At 43.1% G+C, this 23,611-nt stretch overlaps 2 protein-coding genes and 1 long non-coding RNA gene across 3 annotated transcripts in view; all 3 read right to left on the reverse strand.

Moving 5' to 3' along the window:
- SEC61A2 (Sec61 translocon alpha 2 subunit) overlaps positions 1-8,133 on the reverse strand; it is a 16,107-nt gene extending 7,974 nt beyond the window's left edge. The window contains 6 exon segments of the mRNA XM_006022143.3: positions 2-56; positions 179-310; positions 2,389-2,467; positions 3,375-3,440; positions 6,552-6,619; positions 8,022-8,133. Of these exon segments, the coding sequence (XP_006022205.1) occupies positions 2-56; positions 179-310; positions 2,389-2,467; positions 3,375-3,440; positions 6,552-6,619; positions 8,022-8,028 (407 nt within the window). The 5' untranslated portion in view covers positions 8,029-8,133.
- Positions 8,134-12,174: 4,041 nt separating this feature from the next.
- On the reverse strand, positions 12,175-18,335 carry LOC112550036. Its single transcript, XR_003093701.1, has 2 exons — positions 15,890-18,335; positions 12,175-12,318 (listed from the first exon to the last, which is right to left on the reverse strand). It is a non-coding gene; the product is annotated as an uncharacterized LOC112550036 (long non-coding RNA).
- Positions 18,336-18,575: 240 nt separating this feature from the next.
- DHTKD1 (dehydrogenase E1 and transketolase domain containing 1) overlaps positions 18,576-23,611 on the reverse strand; it is a 31,841-nt gene continuing 26,805 nt past the window's right edge. Inside the window, exon 17 of the mRNA XM_014519245.2 lies at positions 18,576-23,073. Coding sequence (XP_014374731.2) covers positions 22,972-23,073 — 102 coding nt within the window. The 3' untranslated portion in view covers positions 18,576-22,971. The remainder of the gene's footprint in view (positions 23,074-23,611) is intronic.

A 23,611-nucleotide genomic window follows, 5' to 3' on the forward strand; every position in this document is an offset into this window, starting at 1 on the left:
CATTCCAGTCATAACATACACAATGGCTTGCCCAATGGTAATAATCATCCCGAACACTGAAACAGAACAAGAAAGCAACACCCATTTAAAGACAGCTGCTGGATTACCATATCAAGGACCCCTCACATGTAGCACGACTAGCAAGAACTGTAGCGACTGTACCCAGAATACTACTCACATTTCTGTGCTCCATTGAACAGAGCTCTGTCTTTTGGAGTGTCACCAACTTCAATGATCTTAGCCCCAGCTAACAGCTGCATGATCAAACCAGATGTGACAATGGGTGAGATACCCAATTCCATCAAAGTGCCTGAAGAGGAAGGAGAATTAAGAAAACATATCAGCCAAGCTCATTCTCCTCTAAAAGGATCACACAACAAAGGTATCGGGCTTTGTGAAAGGTTTCCGACCTGCCATTAAATTCTTCATATCTTTTCAATAGCACTTTCTGTCCAGTGAGGGCTTAAAAGAGTTATGAAAAACAAAGACTGCCGTATCCTCATTAAAGAAAGATGTCCTCTCAAAACCTGTAGCCCTGAAGACAATGAGAGGAACACTTTGTAGTCCTTCACTTCTAACATTTGTATGAAATTGTAGTAAGATCAAAATCTGATGCGTTACAGGGCCTGAATGGGATTAATAGTTCTTCAGCGTTTTTATGTCTTACTGGAAAAAGTCCTCTGATGTCTTACTCTCCTCTCACCACCACTAGCCCTCAGCAACTTGGTTTTTGAAAAGGTGTCATTTTGTGGAGCATCAGGAAGAAACCTGCAGACAAGTGGTTGCCAAGCCAGCAGTAATGATCACTGAACTACCAGTTGAAAATGCAGGATTTTAGGAAGGTGAAATGCAATCTCTCAACTGGAATCCAGAAAAGACAGTGAGATGAAACTGCCTCTTTTCTCAAGAAGAGGGTCAAACGTTCATTAAATGCTTTTTGTTTTTATCTATGTCCTGCTAGAGTATCGTTTCAGCGCTGACACTGAGGACAAGGTGCTACCTACCTGAACACTTCGTTCAACAGAGGCATCTTAGATAGCTCTGATGCACACATTTACCCAACAAGACCCTGCTTAACTTTTAAGAACCAATGAAGCAGTTTGTGGTGGTACTGGAACAGAACTAATGTAAAAATCTGTGTGAAACAGCCCATCTCATCTGTGCATTAAACCTTCCCGTCTCCTATGTAAATAGCCTTCTATATCTTCAGGTTTGGCCTTAAAGCCAGCATTACAAAAGAGGACCTTACAAGAAAAAAAAAAAATCTGTCTGTGAATCAGCAAAGAGTGAGAAAAGTTTTTTAAACACAAAAATCTGGACCAAACAGTTGAAGGAACAAATTTAAACGGTGGCCAACTCAGTGGTTATTTATACTGTTTTCACAGTCAATCTTAATTCTGAGGAAGAATGAAAAATGTATAGGTACTGGCATGTTTTACAAGTCTAATGTAGAACAGGTCACATCAAATAATTTTTTTTCACCTTGTATTTATCTAGACATTAAAGACAGAAAAATAGATGCAAACCAATTATCTACATTACAGTAGCACTCAGAGGTCTCAGACACAGATAAACTTAGATAAACTTTCAGTGCAAGGCTTTTTAGTGATATTTATCATTAGACTGTATAGTTGGCAGAGCTATTAGACAAACTTTGGGTCATTGAGTACCCTTCTTTAGATCTAAATTTAGGCCCTGTACAAAGAGAGAAAATTAAGACAGTTTTTAACAAAGTCTGTTACCCGGCTCTCACTTGTACTGCATTAACAGTCACAAAACTACTGCCAAAGTTTAATAAAATTATATTAGGGAATTAGACTGCTACAAATTGAAGAGGATACAGATCAAATCAGCGAGAGGCAGCACAGTCTGATGAGCACCAACTAAGAGCTACAAGTCCTAATCCTGTAGCTCTGCCACAGGTACACTGTGATTTCAGCCAGGCATCTTAACCTCTAGGTCCCCAGCTTCCCCACCTGTACAATTACTTTGCTTATTAATTCAGAAGTCTTTGTAAAGCACTTTCTACTCAATCTCACCACAAATACAAGTGGAGTTAATAAGAAGGAATCATTAGAAGTGCCATGTAGCTAGGCAAAACACCTAGACTCCACGTAGGAGACATGCTTTCCAAGAGTCTTTCACTCAAGCTGAACCACCTTTGTTCCTCAAAGGATACTCCTATTTTCAAGGTAAGATACTTTCCAAGATCACCACAACTGTCATGAATTTAAAGCACTACAATTCACCTTAAAGAATGAGTGTTTTATTGCCATCTGTTCCATGAAATCACCTATTTCAAAAATATGTTTAATGTTTATAGTATGTCCATCATGCTTAGTCACATTGAAACAACATGAGAGAGGAGAAACAATCAAATCTGCTAACCTCTGTTTGATGCAAGAATGACTCTCATCCAATAGAAAGGATCTGCCGAGTCTGATGACATGATTCCGAACAAAGGTATCTGTTAAAATGCACAGTAACATCAACACATCTCGAGGCAGACTGCATGAAATATTTATATAGATGTGAGTGCACATACACACTCAATACAGAAGAATCCTGCACTAATCTAAAGATATAGCCCTGCAGTAACCCAACACCAGTACAGTGCTTATGAAAATGTATTTCAATATTTTTCTCTTCAAACACTAACTGCACAAAATAAATCTGTATTCCTTTCTATTTAGGACACCTGCACTCTGCAAGTCCATTCATAGCATGACAAAGTAGGCTGTAGCCTATGAAAGCTCATGCCTCTCTGAATGGATCAGTCTGTAAGCTGCAACGTTGAGGCAGAAGGCAGGGAAGGAAGTTTTACAATCTGGTATAATCCTTTTAGAGAGAATCAGAGGTCTTCAAAGCTTCTAAAAGCTTAAAACAGAGACAGATATAGGTCAGAGGACAAAAAGATGGTTGGTGCAGGAGGTTTACAGTATTTTGTGTGTAGGAGTCCGTCCTACAGCAGAAAAGTAAGATGACATATACCTATATAAACAGGAAAGCTATTAAAACCAAACAAAAACATTAAGAGGAGTCAGGTAGGTGTGGTAGCTGAAGCTACTTTTAATTAATTTTTCAAAAGATACAAGATTCAAGTTGACAGAGAAAGACAAACATATGTATAACAGGATGGAAAAACAAAAATAGGAGGGCTTTTTGTAAATTTTAGCAAAGAGCATTTCAGAAACCAAGTCAGCTTTTAATAGAGCTGCTTAAATGGCTGAAATCACAAAACAGGTGAAGTTGTTAAATAAATACAAGGCATCCTTACTGTTATATCATTATAAAATAGCTATTTCCTCTAATAATTATCACAGAAAGAATACAGCGTGTGTATGTGCACAACCAGTATTACACAGTTTACCTACCTGGCAGCACACCAAAAAAATGAAAAGCGTGATAGCTGTCCATAGCACTTTCTCTCTGAACTGGATCTACAGAACAGAATTCAGATGAGAATTAATCAAAATCTTGTGTCAACAGGTTGTATTTAGAGGGATGATCTACTAGTATGCTTAGAATTAATTGGTTTATCTTGTATTGTTTAGATGCCCCAAGTATTCAACAATAAAACTAGACTTCTAATGTTGAATAATGTTTAATATGATTTTCTGATGTGTACAAAAGGACTATTGCACAATTACTTTTAAGTTGTAGGATTTGGGTATGTAAATCTAGTTATTAAGATAAACTATATACTTTATTTTGGGGTTAGTGAAATATTTATTATTCGCTTCTAGTACTCCCAGTTCAATGGTATTGTGCCAGAAAGTAACAGCATGGCAGAACACACTCGAAAGATGATGAGAAAAACAATTAGCTTTGAAGACCCAACGTGCTGCCTCCAATAAGTTGCTTTCCCAAAGCTGGGAGTTACCAGATCAAATATCTATCAAGAGTTAAAGTGACTGCGCACCTTTGACAGCCGGTGATAAGATTACCGAGGAGATATGCTTTATGCAGAGAAAATCTGGGAGATGCAGAGAGATGACTTGTGGGGAAGTCGATAGGAAGTTTAACCTACAAGGTTCCCAACATGGTTGACTCTAGGATACGTAGCCAGTCCCTTTTGTTGTTCGAAGACCCGTTTTCTCTGAATGTTTTTGTTATAAATCATACTTTGTTTAAAAAGACTGGTTTTGTCCCTGGTTGTCGAGGGCACGTCTACATGAGACAGTTACTACGGAGTTGCCCAATTAATTCTGCAGTAAACATCTTGCCTCCTATGTGTGCAGCCCTATTAGTTTTCTGCGGCCTAAACTCCACAGCAGGATAACATTTGTATTTACAAGTTCTATCCTGCTGCAGAGTTTTTGCGTGCACAGCAATACCTGTATAGATGCTGATCTGGCTGGCTGGGGCACAAGGATGCCTGCCAGCTAGCCCCACACCAGAGCACCCTCATGCCCCAGCCAGCCTCTTCGCAGCACAATGAACCAGGTTGGAGCAGCCCCAGGCTGGCAGGCTGACCCCCTGAGCTCCCTGCCAGCCGGAGCTGCTCCAACTTGGCTCAACATGCTGTGGTCCTGGGCGCACGTGTAAATGCGGTGCCTGGGAGCAATAAATTCCGGCATGATGTGTACCAGAGTTTATTGCTGTGCATTAATATAAGTGTGTAGATGTCCACAGAGGGGGAAAAACTGCAAAAACTGGATGCAAGTCAGATCTACTGGAGGTTATTGTGGCTGATACATTAAATACTACAGGTAGGCCCTGGTCTAACAGGAGGAGAATTCAATGATTCTACCTCGAGCCAAGTGACTTCTGGAGGCCTGAAGCACTCTGAGAGAGACCAGGAGACAGGAGAGGTGCAGACAGCCTGATATTTGTGACAGTGTGTTCAGGTTCCCACTCTTCTATTTATGATAGTAAACTACATTAGGAAGTCTGCGCACAGATATCCATTAGCTACTTAAAGAGTTATGAATGCAGGTCATAAAATGGGGAGCATAAACTTCCCACCTTCAACTAGAGCTTCAATAACTGAATTTGTCTGTGCAGAAGAGGATTAATGCCCCAATTTGTTGGTGCCGAGCTCCCTTGGCTCCCAGGCTATATATCTATGAACCACAGCAGTAAAACAGGAATCCAGGAAGAGCACACACCAACTGCTGAAACTTCCTTAGCCTGACAAAGGGTTTTTGAACCCGAAAGCTTGCTTAATAACTATTCTCCAACTATTTGGGTTGGTCTAATAAAAGATATCAAATTCACCCAAGGAACCTTGTCTGCCAGCAGTAAAACAGGTCATTCTTGGTTTCGTTTTAAGGGACTGCAAGCAAACACGCGTTTCAAATATCAAAGATATTTACAGATACAGTATTGCTTTGAAAAATAATTTCAAGCCAAAATCATGCAGAACATACTAAAGTAACAAACAGAAAAAGCTAAATGACATGCCATTCTAGGTTTTAAACAGTGCGCTCTCACACTGCTAATCCATTTTAATCAAGTGCATCAATCAGCTGGCATCTATACTTTAGATTTTTTTTTTTTTAATAGAAAAGGTTTAACAAGATTTTATGGCAGCCCAACAGTTTCTGTGTGGCCTCAAAATACATTCATCTCCTTCTCATTCTCTAACAATTTTAAGGCACTCAAACCTGCAGCAATTAAAATCAATGTTTCTTTGCTCTCTATCCAAGTATAAGTAGAGATGCAGTTAGCCATGTTAGTCTGAAGGCAGGCAGAAGACAGATCAAGGCACTACTTTAAAGACTAAATCATTCAGAGAGGTATAAGCATTTGTAGACACCTGACAAAGTAGTCCGTAGCCTATGAAAACTTAAGTCTATCTGAACGAATTCATCTTGAAGATGCCACCCTGCCCGGCCTTCTACACAAGCAAGGCGATGCTTCAGTACCAGAAAAGGACAACTTTAAACAAGAGTAAAAAATCTATGCTGGTGTGACAAAGTCAAAACTCAAAAACAGAAGTTTTGAAGACAAACTGGCAAAGGGTATCAATAACCTTGAACACAACCCAATCAAATTTGATTAAATTAGTGATTGACAAAATTGAAGAAAGGAACACAACAAAGAGGGAAGGTCACTGATACAGTGACCTGGATCAACTGGTAAGCTGTATGCACACAACAACTGTGATTTAAAAGTAAGGTGCTACCTAGGAACAAAGAAAACCCCCAACTCTGAAAAGCTTTGGGGGTTGCAGGAAATAACCAGCCTTTACTGCAGTCCTGCAGCTAAAATGCAACCCCTTGGATGTATGAAGAGGGCTCAAAGAAGAGACACACGAATGATTAAAGGACTGGAAAGGATGCTTTATATTCAAAAACTCAAGAAGCTCAATCCAGTTAGTCTAACAAGTGTTAAGAAGCGACTTGACCAGTTTGAGAATAGAGGGTTCTTCAGTCTGGGAATCACTGCCCTGGTCCAACAGGAATTCATTCAGGGAAGTTTTGTGACTTGTATTTATAAAGGAGAGCAAACTAAATACTCACAATGACCATTCTGGCCTCCCTCTGCAAACCTATCAAGTCAGCCAGGTACAAGCAAAAAAAAAAAAAAAATAGCACAGCGCTCACCTTTCTTTCAGGTTTCTGGATTTCGGGTAGAACGGCACAGAAAGGTTTAATAACTTCTAAAAACTTAACTGCACAAAGACACAAGAACATACGAAGGACATTAGTTTCTTTTTCAAAGGAGCGATTCCCCACCCACTTTTCCTTAATAACTTGTGCTTTTAAAGAACAAAAGTCACCGACGTCCACAAACACCCCAGAGCAGGATCCTTAAGAAAAAAGGAGTTTCAGGCACCGAGTCGTACTCCGCACCGGACCGCTCCTGCGGAGCCAGCAAATCAGCTCCGTCTCAGCCCTGCCCGACCAGCGGCGCAGGAAGCAAATCAACGCGGCAGGGTCGGATGCGTAAACACAAGCGCTGCGCCGCAGCAGGGGCGCGTTTTGTGCAAGGAGACTTCAGTCTTGCCAACTCTCGTGGGTTTTGGCGTCGTTCTTAAAAGTCGATGCTTCGGGACTGTGAAAAACATAGCTCTTTCTTTTATACTTATACACACACACGCACGCATATATATCTATATAAACACGCATATATTTATACACACACATATACACACGCATGTCTATACACACATATGTACACAAACATGCACATATATATACACACACGAAAATATACACACCTATACACACACGCATCTATATACACACACACGCATACACACACACCCACGCTTATATATACACATACACCCATGCTTATACACACATATACCCACACGCACACACGCATATATACACACACACATATACACACGTGTATATACCCACACGCACACACACTTATATACACACACGCATATACACCTATACACATGCATATACATACATATACATGCACGCATATATTTATATACACACGCACACACACACACGCATAGGCCTATATACACACACACACATACACACACGCATAGGCCTACACACACACACACATACACACACGCATAGGCCTATATACACACACACATACATACACACGTGCATACACACACACATACACACATGCATATACATACACGCGCGTATACACGCATACGCACATATATATACACATGCATATACATACACACACATACATATATACACACACGCATACACACACACACATACACGCTACGGAGCTTCCCAAAGCACAGACTTTAAAAACAACTCCCAAAATGTCAGGCGTTGGCATCGCGGTGACGCTGGTGGAGCCAGCAGCGGGGGTGACCTGCCCGCCAGCCCAGCCCAGCCCGGAGCCCCCCGTGCCCCAGCCAGCCCACCCCCCGAGCAGCCGCGGGCTCCCTGCCAGCGGGGGCCCCGGGCGCACGTGTAAAGGCGGTACTCAGGGGCAATCAACTGCGGCGCAAAGCGCTACGGAGCTGACTGCTGCACGTGCCGCCGCCTGCAGGGCTATAATTGGACGCGGAGGGAAGGAAACACTACACGACACCGCCTCGCCCCGGCCCGGCGCCGCGAGCGGCCGCTACTCACTGCCCATGCTGGCGGCGGCGGTGGCGGCGGGGGCAGGGCGCGCGGTGCCTCGGGGCCCCTCCCCCCTCCGGGCGCCGGCAGTCACGTGACCCTCAGCCAGGACCCCTGTCCCTGCGCGGACAGATCAGGCAGCGCCGCGGACGCCTATGGTGTGCGTGCGTAGGAGGGGCATGGGGGTGGGAATGGGAATATTCTCTCCCCCGGTCGTTCCAAGCTGAAGGGGAGCTTCAGTTTGAGCGTGAAAAAAAACCAATCTTCCGCTTCGAGTTATTTTAGGGGCCGGCGAGTCAGGCGGCTGCACGACGACTAAAACGGGGGGAGGACCCCGTCCCTGCGGTGGAGACGCGGTCCTAGCTGGCGCCAGCTGCTTGGCTGGAGCCAATGGGAGCGAAGGGGGCGGGCAGAGCGTGTCCGGGGAGGGAGCCCATTGGCTGCGGGGTGGTGTTCGCGTTCCATGGCCGCGGGGCTGGAGCCACGTGGGTCTGTGGGGGGCGCACGTGGCCGGCTGCTGCAGGGAGGGGACCAGGGCGCGGGGTGGTTCGCGCGAGGACGGGCCTGCCGCCTGGGTGCCAGCTTTGGGCTGTGGACTCAGTGTGCAGGACTTCTCCCTACATTCTCCTGGCACCATTTCTTGCCCAACTACAATAGCTCATGGCTCAGTGCTTAAACCAAGCCCCTGCAGAAGTTCGCACACCTCACCAAGGGGTCAGAAGCCCTTAGTTAGAGCTCAGCTTTATCGCCCCTTCATCCTTACTAGGTAGAGCAGGCAAGGCTGACTGGGCTCACAGTGGTCCATTAAACCCTTTGTAGACCGCGGGAGTTTGCGTAAGAACATAACATAAGTTCCATGCTGGGCCATATCCATGGTCCACTGAGCCCAGTATTTGGTCTCTGATAGTAGTAGAAGTGGATGCTATACAGGGAGAACATCAACCTAGGTATCTCTAGAGTGATCCCTATTCAGTACACCCTCTGGCATCCACCGTTTACTGGGTTAATGTACTCCATCCACATACCAGATATAAGACAAGAACAATTTAGGATAAAAAATAGAAAAGTCTTTCCTTTCAATTCAGTCAGAATATAATAAAACTCAGGGGGAAGGAGGAGGGACGGGGAAGAAAGCACTGGAAATGGTGAATAAAAAGCACTGCTTTGTGTAAAGACCTAGGCAAGGTTCTGGGTTTGAACTCCACATTCAGCTGCTTGTAAAATTTTCACTAGTTTGTCTCTCTGAGTTTCATCTCTTTGAACTTAATAGGAGGAAAGGGATTAGGGAGGATGGGGCTGAATCAAGGAGAAAAGATTGTTGTACTGGTGCAGTGTTAAATAGGGGAAAGAGATAGAAAGCGGAGGAGTATGGGGTAGTGTCACTGGGGCGAACTCTGAAGTGTCCCACCTCAAAAGGGGTTTGTAGGAATGTGATAGATGAGTACCAACTCCACCGTCCCTTTGGCACTCAGCACCAGTTGTGAACCAGCACACTGCACAGAGCTGGAGACTCACTGCTCCAGCTGTATCTTACATGCAAAACCGGAGTTGGTTTACCACATAGTAAACTAACTAGATAGCACCTGAAGAATGGGATATAAAAGCAGTAAGTGTTGCTGCTGGTACCCACTACTACAAAAATTTGAATGAAATCTGTCATTGCAATACTCTAACCAGCCTCTGTAAGGAAGACTTGGAAGGGTAAGCATTGCTTTAAACTCATATGTTGCCTGCTGAAGTGACATGTAAGATTCTACAAGTGTTCACCATCTGGACATAGTTTAATATGAGCTCATGCTGGACCTAAATAGCTCAGATCTTATATCATTTTCTCAACCTCATTAGAGTCAAAGCACCCCTCAGCACATGACAACTCTTTGCTTTCACTTTTTTTTTGACCACAGAAAAATATATGGCAAGTCTTCTGTTGCAAAGAACTCGGAAGGACCACAACGGGTCAGAATGCTTTTGACACTATGGATTCCTAGTTGAAATATCCGGGATTCAGTTAGTTTTTGAGGTACTCTTCTACCCTGGCTTCTGCTTGGGTTTATCCTGTGAATCATGTGTAGATGTTTGCACACCTAACAGTGCTAATATTGAACAGCACCCCACACCACCCTTAAAAGCATCTCATGGTGCTCCAGGGTACTGTTGAGAATCCCTGGCTTAGCCTGACAACCAATGTAGAATTAATTCTAAACAAGTGTTAACAGGCTGAGAATGGTGAATGCAAAATTCAGAGTCCTGTTTCCAGCATTGTCACTTATTTTTTTGTGTGATGGTAGGCAGAATTACTTGGTCTCTCTGACTATATAAAATGAGAGACTAACTTCCCTTGGAAATGTTGATGAAATTAACTTGTGAGTTTAAGATGAAAAGCCATTTTAATTTGAAACCACTGGGGTTACTCATTTTTATTGGTTACCAGAGTGCTCTATAGTCTGCTCCAATGTGACCAGAAATGTTTTAATAGAGAAAAAAAAAGAGTTTAAGAGTGAAACACTTGCCAGGGTCTCTTTAATATGCTCCTCTAACCCTCATATCTATCTCAGCCCCACTGAATGCTTTGGAGTGGTACTGAAGGTGTTGCACATGAGAAAAGAGTCATACAAATTTGAGGGACAGAGTTTGGCTTAATATCTTTTTATTCTGTAAATATTTTGTGATTTGAGGGGTTCTCCTGCAGTTTTTCTGCAGGATGCTCACTGATAGCTAGCTTTAGAATTTACTTTTAAGATTAGTTTGGACTTGCATCACAGTACTGAGGAGCTAGAATATAAATCTGTTTGTGCAAGACTTCAATGAATTATAGAACCAAGTACAAAGGCCAAGAAGGGTGTTTATAATCGTAGTACCAAGTACAAAGGCCAAGAAGGGTGCTAATAATCGTATTCAGTGCTCCCAGTACCAGAGATCAAATAATCCAACTTACTTTTACCATCATACTGCTTACCTTTTTTGCTGGTTACTTTTCCCCCCTCCAAAATCTGAGGCTAAGTTAAATTAGCATTCTGCAGCATTTTTTATTCTGCAAGACCTTCTTTTTCAGCAATCCCTTACAGTGGAGGATAATTGTCTATCTTATCTGTGGGTGTGAAGATGGCTCACAAGGCCAATACAGGATAGACAGACTCTGCTGCAACATGGACACATGTTTCAGTGCAGGGTAGGTGGCTCCAGGTTCTCGATTCAGTCCATGACAGGCTGACCAGACACAGCAAGACCATATAGCCAGACTTTGCAGAGATCTGTTATCTCATCAATTGCCATAGCTACAGAATTCAGGACAGGCAATGACTTGGAAATGAAAATAAGGGATGACTAATGGCACAGCCTTACAGGAATACATGCCCAGGAGGATACCTCATCATATTGGTCTTGACACATGGATAGCAGGTGAAAACAAAGGTTGGTGAGCTAAGAAACAGTCATTTTGCTTCATTTGGTCAGAAAACAATGACGAATTCTTCAGAAATAGACAAGTGAAATTTTTGCTGAAGAAGAGATACTGGTTTGGCAGCCCTGGAGGTTGGAAGTCTTTGATTTATCCTGAGAACAAACCCCCCCCCAATTGATGCCCTGCCATTGTCCCTCAAATCTGACTTGGGGTATGGTCAAACTGCAGACTGCAGGGAAGCTTTAAATGAGCTAATTCAGGACCCAGAAGTATTCTATTTGCAGAAGCACATAGTGCAATGTGGGGAAATTAATTCCTGACAATAATTATATTCAAATTAAAGACCAGAAAATTTCAATTTCAAGCAATGACAATGACAGCAACAGTCAAGCAGATCATACTTTTCACAATGGGACCAAAGGTTCTCACCGAGAGTCAGGGTTCAAAGGTGCCATAAAGCGACCTGCTATATTGGGGCACTAGCCCATTTCAGGGTAATGGGAGGCTAGTCATGGTTCTGCAACTGAGTAGTTGGCCCATGACCAGGGTCACCTGAATTAATTCAGAATGCCTTCAATAATGATTTAAATAAACAAGCAGGAATTGTTGATTTAAATTACTGCTTTTCATCTGAATTTGCTTTTGTACTCTTTAGGTATTCTCCCAAAGAAAAGCTCATCCTTGTTAAAATATTTAAGTTTGTAAGCAAAGCTTTACAGTAAATCTGATATTGTTTCCTAACCAGGAAGGGTACACTGTATCAAATGTACATATATGTTTATTTAAGCAAGCACACACATTTCTATGGATTCTTACATTTTTGTGGTTAGAGACTGTTGCATGACGCATCTCTTATTTACCTGTATTCTTAGTCATGCATTGTATCAAGCTGCAGTTGAATGGGAGCTGAAATTTTAGTTACAAATGCACAAAAGTCATCATTTATATATAATTTGTTGGTTAAATACATTACTTGAATGTGCTGGATATCCAAGTCTATCAAAACATTTTGCATTTCAAACTTATTTTTAAACCAAGGAAACATTAACTGTATTTAGTGAATAGACAAGTTGTTTCTTGTTACCAGAGGCAAGATTTTCTAGGGTAGGATCATAGGAAAAAAGGGCTGGAGGGAACCTTGCAAGGTAACTTAGTCCAACCCCTGCTCAAGGCAGGATCATCCCTGACTAAACCATCCCAGCCACGTCTGTCTAACTTGCTCTTGAAAACTCCCAAGGGTGCAGATTCCACAACTTCTCTGGTTAGCCTGTTCCCGCGCCTTCATCACCTGAAACGTCCTCCTGTTCTCCAATCTAAATTTCCCCTGATGAAGTTTGAGGCCATTGCTCAATAGTCCTGTCACCTTTGGCCACAGAGAAAAACCTATCTCCATCCTCTCTGTAATTGCCCTTCAGGTATTTGAAGACTTATCAACCCCCCCCCGCCCCCGCTCCAGCTAAAATAACCCTAGCTGTTTCAGCCTTTCTTTAGAAGCTAGGTAGTTATGTCCAGACTGAAAAGAGGATGTAGGGATCTCAGATAGGATGGAGGCAGACTTGAGAATTCCTAAAGGCAAAATTGTGATCCCCTAAATCCCTGACTCAGCTCCCTAAACTTTCAGGCATCTAAAGTTTTTGAGCATCTCCATTCTGACCCAAAAGTCAGACTTTCTACTAGGACTTTCTGCTTCTGCACATGCCCAGAAATACTCTGGCCTGAGCAGTCAATGTCTAGTTCCCACAGTGTCCCCCACTGGAGTCCAGAAACTAGACAGAGGCCCAAGTCCTCTAAGGAGTCACTCCCGTGGGCATTATCCAAGCATGCCAGCATACACTGACAGAACCAGAACCCCTCATGACATGGAGTTGTATTGGCTTCTTTTCTATACTACACTTGCTGAAGAAGGAGCAGCAGCCTAACTTCTATAATAGTTTGGTTTCTAGAATAGTCACCTTGGAAGTGAGAAACCAGGGTTCAAGTCCCTCCTCCAGGAATGAAAAGATTGAAAATAAAATAGCTAGTGCAGTGTAAGGCAGTATAATGCATCTATAAAGCCTGGATGGTCTTCTAATATTAAAGATGTTTCCCCCTAAGGAAATGTTTATGAAAATCACCCAAGTCACTTTTGATTTCAATGGGATGAGGTTACCAGTTATTCCTGGCTCTGGCTTATGTGGTGGTGATCACAACATGAAAACAGGATAGTTTGATTTGGTTGAAAGGAACAGGCTTGACCGTTGTGCCTACTGCCAGCTCCGCTGTGTGTGATGACCCGCCGTGATACCACTGGGTTTTTATCATGGTCCTCATTAGATTTTTGCTAGAGAGATGGATCCAGGTGGCACTGCCACTTCTGCATTATTCAGCTAAACCCTGCGAGGAGGACACTGGCAGGGTGCTGTCACATTCTTCTTGCCATCTTCCTTCCCTGCCATATTTCTGCTCCTTCTTGTGCATCCTCTTTTGGCTGAGTCAACTAAGAGTCCATCTTTTACAACAGCGCTTTGAGACAGTGAGCAGGAAGGCAGATAAAAGCAGTGCTTTAAGCAGACTGACAATTTCCAGGGCTTAAGCAGCTGGTAAGGAAGGCTATGTTTCTTCGTCAGGCTTACAAGTGACAGTCAGCACCAGAGACAGCAGCTGCAATTTTTACCTTTGCTATCGCTTTCTCTCTGTATGGGTAAGTTTGTCTTATTTTGTCTTTAGGGGAACAGGATTTCACTTCAACAACAAACAAAAAAGACAAGCTCTAGATGACTTAAATTGATTTTTTTCTCTTAAGAAAATTGAACTGAATGCGTCTTCCCTGACCACCTGAGGATAATGATAATGAAATGTCCAATGTGATTGAGCAGTACTTGTCTAACATGAAAAACATCCCTTTCTGTTTACATCCTTTGAAGCAATATGTGTGTGTAACAGGAGTATGGGCCTCTCCTGTCTCACACTCACCCACCATGCCTTGATGTCTTTACTTGCTGGAAAAATATATTGTGGGAGGCTGCCTTATGTCTGCGGCCCTGGTGTTGGGGTCTAAGTACATGGCTCCACCATCCCCTACACCGTGTCCGTCTCCACCCTCTGATCTTAACAGCACTTGGTGGGTCAGTAGATCTTTTTGTTAGGGCTTGTGAGGCTCTTGATTGCCCTGGGGACCTAGCTGTTCAGTCAAAGATGATTATGAGGCTTGTTTCCTGCCTTTATTAAACTGCCAGCAGAGGCATCGCTCGCCATATTAAACCAAAGCAGCCATACACCATGAGGGGTTGGTATCCTTCCCTACCCCAATCTTCCTCTTTCTGGGATTTCCCCTTTGGAGGAGAGCCCTTTTGGCCTTGCTTATAATGTCATGGAATTCCTTAGAGATAGTTTGGGTGATCACATGCCACAAACCTCCTGGGCGCACACAGCCACTAAGTGATTCCTCCCTCCAGTGGGGTTGCTGTCTCTTCAGGGGTGCCCTTCCCTGTTGTTCTTGCTCACAACAGGAGTATGGCCCCACTTCCGACAGCTATTGGCCCACCTCCTTACCCGAGGGTTACTGCCCCTCTAAGGTACCATCTTACCCGGTTCCTATCACCTGGGCTGCATCTCTTCTTATACCATGAGCTTAACTTCTTACTTAAGGCTTCTGTTTGAAACCGCTCCTTTCATTCTCTTTTCGTCTTTCTTTCCTTTTGCAGGTCCAGAGAGTTTGGAGCCCTCAGCATCCTGGGAAGCTCCTGCCAGCCTTACTTGTCCAGCGGTACCTGCCGCGGCTGCTGCTCTGACGTTCCTTGACCAGTGTCTCCTCGCCGGCGCTGGTGAGTATACTATCCCTCATCTTGACCCCTCTTCCGGGATCTGTACTCCACTCTCTGCGGCTGGGCGTTCTCCTCCCCTCCCAGAGTCTCGGCATCCCTCTTTTAAATTTCACTTGCCCCTGACATCATTGTCCGGCATCCAGTTAAAAGGGGCCGTGCTTGCATTCCTTTTGGCCTCGCTGCTTCTTTCCCGGCATCGGCTTAATCATTAGGTAAGTGTAGCAAGGGTGGATTCTGCCACCCTGCTCCGGTGCGTGGTGGGGAATGATTGTGATCTGTGTTCAGCCCATTGTACTCAGTCTGGAAAGCCTGATACATCAAAACCCTGTTATTTTCCTGCATTTTTCCTAAAGTAGCAGGATGTAAATAATAATCTGGTACATTTTAGATGACAGCTGCTCATACTGCAAGTTTTCCAGTGCTCACCTGATTGCCCATTAGCACTTAGTGGGAACAAACTTAAGGAATACCATTTGAAAGAAAAAAAAATACTGTTCCTAATTCCCAGTAATCCATGTTTTCAAAGCTACTTTTCTTTGTAATGTTAATAGTTCAGGGTCTTCCAGCATATAAGAGAGTGACCAAAGCAGTCCTTTAACAATATTTACTTTAAAATGCATTAGCAACCATGGGACTCTTAGAGAGGTTGGCTACCTAACTTTGATAACACTTACCCCTTTAAGGTGATTTTTGAAGCTGGTAAGGTAGACAATGCCATGTAAAGTACAATAAGATTTGTCCTTTGAGTCCATGACTTTAATAAGTAAATACATATAATGTATTCATGTCAGATGAATAATCACTTCAAGTCTTTATTGTTGTGATAGTTTAAATCTGATGGTTGCATGACCTATGTTAAAGTGAAACTTTGAATTAAATTCTAGATAAATATGCAAACAAATACTACTGTGAAGCCTCCATTATTTATGTTTTTAATTTCCTTACTACATATGCATTTCCTTGGATCATGAATCATATATAAGGCACTTTGTTTTGGTTACTTCCTAATCTCATTTGAATATGTTTATTGCAGTTAATGATTTGCTGTATACTGGAGTTTTCCAATACAAAATAATTTTCAAATGAATGTTGAGATACCTTCAGGGCAAGTTAAAATTATACAGGAAAATATTCCATGATGAGTGTCTGAAAAGCCACTAGATGGCCATGTGTGACCTCTTCATTTGAGTGCAGCACTTGGTGCATAAAATCAGTCCCAATCTTGATGGGTGTCAAGTGCTGGTACTTATGGATAAAAATATTCTTAAAACTGTAGAACTAATTTTTGTCCAAACATGTCTCGAATTTAAATAACAGAAGAATGATTTTGTAGGAAAGAGGATACAGTTTCATTGCCCAAATTGTTTCTGCAGTGCAGTATTCCAGATTTTCAAATTTTAATTTAAAATAAAAGATTTCTGGTTATTTCTCACATCCCAAAATTGGGTGGAATTGACATTTTTATCTGACTCAGGGCAAATGAAGACTGGAATTCATCTAAAAGCTTTTGGGCCAGCTATCTTGTTCAAAGGTAACCAGAAGGATAGGAACTCCATCAGAGGTAGATCTAAAGGAGAAAACTTGGAAGAAATCATGTTTTTAATACTTTGGCCAGTTAGCATGCAAACTTGGTAAAAGCAAGGAGTCTGTACCTGAAATAATTTACATAGCAGTCAAAATACTGCCCAGCAGTGGGTAGAAAATAATTTACATAATTTACTGCCCAGCAGAGGGTGGAAATAATTTACATAATTTACTGCCCAGCAGCGGGTAGGAAATAATTTACAGTCAAAATACTGCCTAGCAGTGGGTGATCTTGTGTGGTAGAATCTATATTAGATCACCTCGTTGCCTTATGGAAAAAAAAAATCTGTTTTATAAGCTCGACCAAGCATCAGTATTTGTTTTAACGTTGAAAAAACAAAGTAAAAAAGGCTAAATCCTTTACCCTTAGTGAGCTAGTGCCTGTTGGGAACCCAATTCAGATCACTTGTCTCTTTTCCTGTGCCCTAACCACAAAACTGTTTGATTGCCTCTGTGCATAGGTCTCAAAATCATTGCTAAGAAAGAAGCCCCAGGCACTTGCTCCTGCTCTGCACGTGTTGCCTGCTGAAAAATATTGCATAATTCTATTTTGGAAACACGACTGGAAAAGCCCTCAGGATCTTGGTCTTGGGAACGCTCTGGAGAATTTGTCACGTGGCACTGAGCACCCCCAGCACCATTCTCACGGCAAGTACATGGTTTTCCCCTTGTGGCACATAGAGATCAGCAAACAGTGAGTGGGACTTATTTCTTGGCATTGGTTGTGGGATTGCCACGGAGGGTGTTTAGAGACATCCTGTAATAACTGTTTTCATAGAAGGCACCTGCCACTTGAAAGTTTTCACAAATATTTTTGTTGGCTTGTACAAACTAATAAATCACATGGAATCCATGCAGTCAAGAGGGCTGTATCTAGACAGAATTACTGTTGAGTGGATGTATGCTTGACTGAATAACCACAAGCTAAGAGTACTATAGTTGGTCTGCAAATAGATGAATGCCAGATTTCAAGTGGGGTACCACAGAGCCTTATTTAATATTTTTAATAAAGACTTGAATAGAAAACTTCCTGATGGAGTTTGTAGATGACAACACTGGGGGGATTGTAAATATTTTGGAGGATAAGAGTAGAATCTAAAATAATCTTGATAAATTAGAAAACTAGGCTGCAGAAAACAAAGTAATTCAGCTGAGGCAAAATGTGAGGTGCTGCACCTAAGAAAGAAAAGCTGAATGACTAAATACAGAACAGGAGATAAGTGGCTAGGCAGTAGCAGTGCTGAGAGTTGGCTGGGAGCTTCCATGGGTCACACACTTTGCAAAAGTCAGCAATGGGATACAACTGCAGAAAGGAAGGAGGACAGGACAGGGCAGGACAGGAAGAAAATTGTAAATGCAGTTTAGTTTATCTGACTCCAGTTAGGATTCAGCTGAAGTATTGTGTACATTGCTACAGGGGTGTACTTGGTAGCTGTGTTGGTCTGGGACCAACACGGCTACCAAATACACCCCTGAAACATGGAAGATGCCGAATTTCAGCCGATTTTGGATTTTAAACTTCATTGCAGAAGAACAAGGAAGGTTTTTTGTGGGGGGGTTTTTGCCTCTCTACCTACCATCTGACACCTTCAGGGAAGGAATTCCACCTGTTTTACACATCAAAGAGCTACTCAACACAGCTCACAAAGACACTCTCATGGACCCAGAGGGACAGACTTCCATCTCCAGCTCCCTCTGTGCAAAAATGAAGTTTATTTCCGACCTATGGGGACTTTTTACCATCTTGTACCATCTACACTTTTCCCAGAGCCTGACGAAGGGACTTTGATTCCCGAAAGCTTGCAGAAAAGGACAATTTTCTTGCCATTTTTCAGTTGGTCTAATAAAAGGTATCATTTTGGAACCAAGAGTTCTAGTTTTTTGTATGTGTACACTGCTAAGCACTGCACTTTAGGAAGAATATAGAGAAACTGGAAAGGATCCAGAGGCAAGCAACAAAGATGATACAGGGGTTACAATGTGAGCTTTGTGAGAAAAGACTGCAAGAACTAGGTAGGCTTAGCCTGGTGAAAAGGAGGTTAAGGGCCATGATAGCAGTTTTCAAATCTTTGAAAGGCTGCCAGAAAGAAGAGGGGGAAAATACTGTTCTGCCTCACTACAGAGAGCAGAACACAAAGCATTGGGTTTAAACAGCAGAAAAGCAGATTTAATCTTGGACACAAATTCCTTGTTATCAGAACAGTCAGACGATGGAACAAGCTGTCCAGAGAAGCTGCGCAATCTCCTTTCTTGGAAATTTTCAAGAAAAGGCTGGATAACAGTTTTGACAGAGGTGGTTTATGTCCTGCATTTATGCAAGGGGTTGGATTAGAGGACCCTTGAGATTGAGCCCAACCCCATTTTTATAATAAATCAGTGTTTCTTAGAGAGTACATGGCACGGGGTATGTGTGAAGAAGGAATAGGAAAGTAGAGTGGGGAAGGGGAAATATAGAAGGAGAAAAGAGAAAAAATGTTGAACAACTCAACAATAATTAATTAATTGCTGGAGAGAAAACCATGTGCTTATTGTAGGGTAAAATATTACTTTTTGTATTATGTGTGAAATGGAAGCCTAGACACGCTGGTTTAACAAACTTAAGAGGGGTACATGACCCAGAAGAGCTTGAGTAATATTGTCATACAGAAACCAAATGTCATATAAAGACTACAGATGCCGTACACTATGTCATACAGAAGAATAGGGAAACATTTTAGGGTATAGACTGTCAGAAATTTGATTTAAAATATCCTGTGATTGCCATCTAGGAAAAGTAAATACTTCTCCATGTCCGATTGTTATCTCTGCTGTTTGACACACAACATCCTTTTATTTCCTGAGGGCAAAAAAACAGATGCACTTGCAAGATCATTGTAAGTTTTCTAAAATGGATTGGTTTTATGTATTTTCTATCTCAAAACAGATTTGGGGTGGATGTTTTAAATGACCAATATCCATGGAAGATAAAACTGTTTGCTTGAGGTCATCTCTTCTCATATCGTATTTTTGTGTTCAGCTTAGACTGTGTGGTAGACAGTTTGGGAGCTGAGTAGGAGGAGGAGAGCGAACTAAGAACTAAAGGGTGTCTACGCAAAATGATTAACTACTCAGTAGATTAATCTACCAAGTTAGTGTACTAACTAACTGCGCAGTTAGTTTACTACCTGTATTTATGGGTAGTAACTAACGCCACAACAGACTAATCTACTGCACAGTAAAGCGTCACCATCTACACATGCATACATTTACTGTGCAGTAAATTAGTCTATTGCGGAATTAGATACTACCCATAAATACAGGTAGTAAACTAACTGTGCAGTAGTTCCTGTGCCAATAGAGCATGTGTAAATGCTGGCCAGGAGCAAATTTGCTCCCAGTCAACCCCAAGACTAGGGGGCCACAGGGAACAGAGAACTCCCCAGTCCTGGCACTACTTATTTCCCAACTCCCCAGGAGCTGGGAGGCGAGCAGTGTGGGAATGGGGTAGCTCTCTGCCCCCACCTCTGCCTTGGCACTGTTCAGCTCCTGGCTCCCTGCAGGAGCTGAGAGCCGAGCAGCACTGGGACTCGGGAGCTCCCTGCTTCCCTGCGCAGCTGGGGGCTGACTGGGAACTGTCCCAGTACTGGGGCAGGTCCCAGCCAGGTCTGGGCTGCACAAGGATTTCCTTGCCCAGCCCAGGGGTGGCCAGGAACTGTCCTCCCTTTGGGGCAGCGCCCAGCCAGCTCTGGGCTCTGCGGGGAAATCGGCACAGCCCGGAGCTTCCTCGGACCTGCCGCAGAACTGGGACGGTTCCTGTTCAGCTCTGGGCTGGCTGGGAAAATCCTCATGCGTCCCAGGGCTGGCTAGGAGCTACCCCAGAAGGGAGACAGTTCCCAGCCAGCCCTGGACTGTGCAGGGAAGCCCTGCTGGGCACAAAACTTGTCCCCATGTGCACGAGGTGGGAGAGCTCTGCAGCGGCAGCCATCTCCCAGCCTTGTGCATATCAGGACCCCCCCGATGTGTATGGGGTAAGGAGGCAGTTGCCTCTGCAGCTGGCAGCTCTCCTGGGCCTGTGCAGATGGGGATGGGCCCTGTACTCCCTACCAACCCTCAGGTTAACACCCAGGGAAAGTCTGGAGCTCCCCCTGGCTACTACTGAGGCTAAAGCAAGGTTGGATCAGTCCTGTAGTGGGTGGTTCTCTTTGGGAGCAGATTTGCTCCCAACAGGGGGCACATGTAGATGTGCTCCTAGGAAAGGCTTACTGTGCAGTATCTTACTGCACAGTAAGCCTTTATAGCATTAATTGCCCGAAGTGAATGGAAAGAATTGGGAGTGGTGACTGGGCAAAAACACTAGGGCAGGAATCAAAGAAAGCATAATTAAGACTGGAGGAGAAGCTGAGGGAGAGAGACTGGGGTCAACAGGGTGGTAAGGAGGAACAGATCAGATAAGGAATCAGAGCATTTGGGGGTTGGTTAAGCAAGGAGACTTGAATTAGCTAAGGAGCACTTAGGGGGAGATTAAGACTTGGGAGACTAAAATGGCTCTTTCCTAAGACCTGGGAAAAAGCGAATGGGCCTGTGTGAGCTAGGGCTAGCGAAGAGGCAGGACTGAGACAGGAATCAGTTGAGGAGAAGGGAGCATTATCTGTGACTTGCCCCACAGTATTTAATCTCACCCAGCTCCTGTGCTAGCTCATGGAAGATGTAGGATGGCCAACTACAACTGCTACCTGTTACTCCATTAGCTCTAGTGACAAGTCTGAACAGTGGAATTAAAAGCTGACAACCATGCTCACGGCTTGTGCTGGCTTCAAAATGATGCCATATCATGGTATTGCTATTTTTCTGTCTTGTTTTTTAAAAATCTCTAGGAAATTACAAACAGAAACTCAGAACACTAGCATGGTTATCCACATATCCCCATTGGCACGCATGGTTGAATGGGAATGGCTTGTGCTTTGACGGTGAGCTAAGTAATAGCCATTTTGATTAATTTGATCTGAGAAAATGGCAAGTTGCCTAAAATGGACAAGTGATGTTTTTTTTCCTGAAGAAAATTGCTGGCTTGAGGCTACTGCTCTGCTTCACCTCACCACAGGTTGCAGCATCACTATGATCCTCCAGACTGCTATGCTTTTATGGCTCAAACCCAACGTGGAGGCTCTGTTTACGGTGGTGCGAAAATAGATGAGTTTATACCTCTTTTGAGGCTCTGCTGAAAATGTCGCTCAGGTCAAGGAAGAACACTATTTTTACAGACGAAGTGGCATAGATGCCAGCATTCTCCTGAGATTTAAGTCTAAATTTAAAAAGGGGGAAAAGTGAACTAGGGGGTCTCTTTATTATATAATTCTTTATAAACGCATTGATTTTTTTTTTTCCAGTGAACACACTGATCTCACAATGGGTTTGATTTTACATAATGTAAAAAATACAAAAGGACAGTAAGAATCATCCTCAGTGGGTGCATCTATACAAGACGCCATGTTGCTGTAGTGATGCACTATGGCAGGGGTTTTCAACCTTTTTTGGCATCTGGTTGAGAAGCAGGGAGTCCCCCAGCCTGTTGACGAGCAGCGGGGGTTGGAAGGGGGAGTCCCCTGGCAGCTGATCCACGGGCAGTGGAAGCGAGGGTCCTCCACCCACAGTGGCGAAACCAAAAGCGCCACCGGCAAAACCAGAAGTACCCCCACTTCTCTGCGCCGCATGCCCCCTGTGGCCTTTCCAAGTACCCCCAGGGGTACATGTACCCCCGACTGATAACCCCTGCACTATGGTGATGTAGCTTGTCACTATGGCGACTGTGAGGCACAAACCGTGACACTGACACTATGTCGTTGTAGCAATGAGCTACCTCGCTATAGTGCGTCGCCACGGCACCATAGCTGCTAAAAATAACAATGTGCTGTCATTTAGTACTTCCTAAAGCAAGTACTAAAGGACAGCACAGTAACGAATGCACTGTGGGGGGTACGTGTAGATGTGCCTAGTCGGAGCTGGACAGGCAGGGGTCAGCATAGGTTTGTTTGCATCAGTACATTTAAAGATTTCCCTGCTCTTTACAGAACAGTTCCTGATTTGTTCTTGCCTTTTGGAACTAAAAGGCCTAGTGGTTTTTCCTCCTCCATGCAAGTTCTTTGAAAAAAAGTTATTATACATAGGGAATTGTAGCTGTTTAAGTAGAAAGGCTTTAAGCAAACGTTTTGGTAAGTATGTGTTCTTGTTGCTGCTGATGTAATGTTCCAATGCCCACTGCCGGAGCTGGTAAGGGAGGTCGGCTCACAAGATGGAGCTGAAATTAAATAAAAATTACAATTAGACTGATGACTGATTAGGATTCAGGGTTATACCTTTACATGGACATCTATCACCATAGGATCCAAGTGCCTCATAATACAAAAAAAATATGGGATCAGTGAATCCCACATGGGAATAAATCAGAGCTTCCCAAAGAGTTGTATTTAAAGTACTTAAGTACAATAAAGACCCCAAACTGGCTCTCACTACTAGGTGCTACTATAATATTAAATCAGCAATAGCCTAGGCTGAACATAACATTCATAACCCTGTGTTTATGAACAGAATTAGACTCATTACTAATTCTAGGTAACAAAATAGAAAGTGTCCATCTGTTTCATTTATGTCTAAAGTTATAGCAAATTACTGGTATAGGAGAGAGAATAAGCAATTACACTGGTCTGAGGGTTAAATTCTCCCTCCCCCTTTTAAAAGAGTATATAGTTATGGCTGTTTACAGCCATATTCTTTAATATATATTAGAATATGTTCTTATATAAATAAATAAATAAAACATAATTATTTCATTTTAT

This window comes from Alligator sinensis, unplaced genomic scaffold, assembly GCF_000455745.1.
Source record: "Alligator sinensis unplaced genomic scaffold, ASM45574v1 scaffold1216_1, whole genome shotgun sequence".
Lineage (NCBI taxonomy): Eukaryota > Metazoa > Chordata > Crocodylia > Alligatoridae > Alligator > Alligator sinensis.